Genomic DNA, 3145 nt, shown 5'->3' with positions numbered 1-3145 from the left:
GCTAAAAATACAACAATAAAAATAGTGGGTTAGATTGAATTGAAACTGCTGCTTACTGAGTGAGTGATGCATGCTAGATTTGATGACAAAATAATCGGTAGCAGTGGCGGCTAACTACTTCTGTGAATATATACTAAAACTGATGCAGAAATTTTTGGCATAGGCTTGTTTTTACTGAAGGAGATAATGGGTTTGTTTCTCCAAAAATGTTGACCTATCAAATACTGCGGATTTCCGACAGCACAATTTTGTCTTGTGAAGAAATTGGGGTCCAACATTTTTGCCTAACACTTGTATTTGTACTACCTTTGTCTCTGAGCACTCGTCTGCAAGTCATCATTTGCCTTTAACTAATCAATCATCACATTATCATTCTCATGCCGGAGATATTTTTCATTTCTTTCTCCCATTTTTCATCATTTCTACTTTTGAATTAATCACATTCATCATGGGAGAAGATTAACTAGGTAGCAAGCTAAGTAGTGGAAAAAACCTATATATAATTGGATTTCCAAATTGAAACAATAGTCCAAAACCCTAACTAGAAAAACCAAATCATTTAGCAAATCTTTCACCAAAATATGCAACGAAGAGGTCAATCATCATAAAATCAACATTCAAACAATGAAAGTTACTTGAACAGATTGCTGTAGTCCTTCCACGCCTCCGATATCGCACCCCACTCCCACAGCCGGTCCGAGTAGGCCGCCGTCTGCGGCTGCAAAGCCGTGAACTGCGATAGCAGATTTGGTGCATTAGCCGGGGGAGTGTTGTAGAGATGAAGCTGGCTTTGGTCAGATTGCTGACATGACGAGTAGTTGTGGACGAGTTTGTGGAGATCGTCGATGGCGTTGGGATTGGCGAAGATCGGCTGCTTGGACTGTTGCAGCATCTCGTCTCCCGGCGCCAGTGGATGGATCGGGTAGGAGGTCCGGTGCGAGAGGGCGAGGGAGGTTCCGATGTCCGCGCTGCTCGTGGGGCTCGATTCGCTCAATTTTCCGTCGGTTTGCTGGAAAATTGCCGTCTCCTGCTGCTTCCGCGCCTGCTGCGATCCTCTCGACGAAGACGCCGCCTTTGTAGGGAGGATCCGCGGCAGGGACGGGTGGTCCTCGATTCCCGCCCTTTTGTACACACGGCAAAGGGAAATTTCCGCCTTTGAAATTGAAAATTTGAATTTAGTAATATAAATTAAATGAGATTCATGAAGATCTCGTGAGTTTTTTACATCTGTCAAAATGTTTGAATGTTTAAATGGAAAAACCTCCTTTTGTAGGCGCTGAGTGTCGAGATGAGGGAGGCGGAATTCGTTCATGATCCAGCTAGTGCGGATGCCTTTGGGGGCTTTGCCGGAGTAGAAAACGAGGGTTTTCTTGAGGCCAATGGACCGGAGATTCTCGCTCCGGATCATCCGATCGGCGCCAGTGGCCTTCCAGTACCCGGATGTGGTGACGCGATTGGGCCGATCGCCGTTTCTGTACTTCCGATCTCTTGGGACGTAGAAGTACCACTCTTTCTCCCCTATGGCCGCCAGAGCTGGCGTATCGTCCGTACAAGAACCCAGTCCATAAATTTCCAACTCAAGTAAATCAAAATCAATAATACTTTTGTATGTATGTACCTGGGAGCTCCCAAGGGTCGTAGCGGTAGAGGTCTAGAAAGGTTATGAGCTCGACGTTGAAGCGCTTGCCCTCCACCTTTCTCCGGAGGTAGAATTCGACGAGCTCTTCCTCGGTGGGGTGGAAGCGGAAGCCAGGCATCACGTCGTCGTTTTCGTGCTCGTCTTGCTTGCTTGCGGTGCTGTCTTCTTGATTGTTCATGCCTGTGGCGCCAATGGCCATAAAACCCTCACAACAACAATCGGAATCAATTCAAATTGCTAGCTATTGCATCCAAAATCATTAATCGATTTGCTTGATGATGGATACATACATATATCATATGTGTGTGTGTGTGTGTGTGTTTCTTGTTTTATGCGTGAACACACACACGGGGCTATAGTACAATCACACACAATTGGATGTGCAAACTTGTCTTATTTGAGGTGTAGATGTAGGTGTTTCAAGGGTTAAGAGGGATAAGAGAGTGAAGTTTTATAGGATTTCAAGAATTGGTTATCCTTCTCTCTCTTAATTTCTCTCTATAAGGATATGGTGTAGCTAGGGAAGAAGAAAATGGGGAGAGGGGAAAGAATTAACAGAAAGATCTACATAACTATGGAGGGCCTACATGATGTAATTAATTAAGGTGTTTAAGATGAGAAAGGGACATCACACACAAAGGACAGGGTGGCCAAGTCTCACATTTGCGGTGAGTTTGTATCCTCCTTAATTCCACAATAAATTTTGTTACTTTTCGAAAATCATGCACTATTTCTTTCTTTTTATTTTCATCCTTTGGGGTCAAGTAATAAGTGATCCATGCTAGCTACAAGTGGTACTGCTATTTCCGATTAATCTTTTTCATTAAAAATTATTTGTACAATAATTAATGACATCACGCATTCGTGTCTGTGATTTTAACTATATTTGCTTGCTTAGGGACAAAAGGTGATTCGCTCACCCCAGGCGCCCCCATAACCCGGCCCGACATCGCTATGGAGGGGTTCAAACACGGTACCTCAGCGGCCCATTAGGTGGGAGGAACTTACACTGGTAACCAGCACACAAGGAGCCACCACAGTGGTGAAACTCCCACACTGCGGCTGCCAGCATTCGATCCTGTCTGCTTAGGGACAATCTACCACCCAGGAACCAACTGAGTTAAGCCCGTGCGGGCTCTATATTTGCTTGCTTCATAGGCCTAATGGGGTGTAATGGACGAGTTTTTGTAAAAATGGTAGTTGTAGTGTGAGTGTAGAGTTACAGAGTCTCACCTTAGTGATAATAGCAATTACTCATAAATATATTATGAGTAGGGAAAATGATTCATGAATAATAATATAAATGCCCAGTATTATCATTTAAATGGTTTAGAATTACAGACATGAATGCGTGATGCCATTAATTATAGAAATTATTGGAATAATTTGGTATTTCAAAATATGATACTATAATTCATTCGTACTATTAATTTGTTCAAAAACAATTTAAAAATTGAAAAATAAAGTCATTTTGGTAGTAATATGGAGTAAGTAAAGATGCAAGTG

The 3145-nt window shown here is 42.9% G+C and overlaps 1 protein-coding gene across 3 annotated transcripts; it reads right to left on the bottom strand.

Moving 5' to 3' along the window:
• Positions 1–480: 480 nt before the first annotated feature.
• Positions 481–2129, bottom strand: LOC121756188 (NAC domain-containing protein 35-like). 3 transcript variants are annotated; one of them, XM_042151668.1, is made up of 3 exons: positions 1619–2129; positions 1226–1533; positions 481–1153 (listed from the first exon to the last, which is right to left on the bottom strand). In XM_042151668.1, exons 1-3 carry the CDS (start codon positions 1836–1838, stop codon positions 632–634), a joined length of 1050 nt encoding a protein of 349 aa, XP_042007602.1. In that variant the 5' UTR covers positions 1839–2129; the 3' UTR covers positions 481–631. The 3 variants fall into 3 exon arrangements, with proteins under 3 accessions (XP_042007602.1, XP_042007603.1, XP_042007601.1); XM_042151669.1 differs by having other exon boundaries at positions 1262–1533; positions 1619–2123; XM_042151667.1 differs by having other exon boundaries at positions 481–1533.
• Positions 2130–3145: the final 1016 nt, after the last annotated feature.

This window comes from Salvia splendens, chromosome 11 (assembly GCF_004379255.2).
Source record: "Salvia splendens isolate huo1 chromosome 11, SspV2, whole genome shotgun sequence".
NCBI lineage: Eukaryota > Viridiplantae > Streptophyta > Magnoliopsida > Lamiales > Lamiaceae > Salvia > Salvia splendens.
The sequence above is the reverse complement of the archived record's forward strand: the minus strand, read 5'-3'. Positions and strand labels throughout refer to the sequence as shown.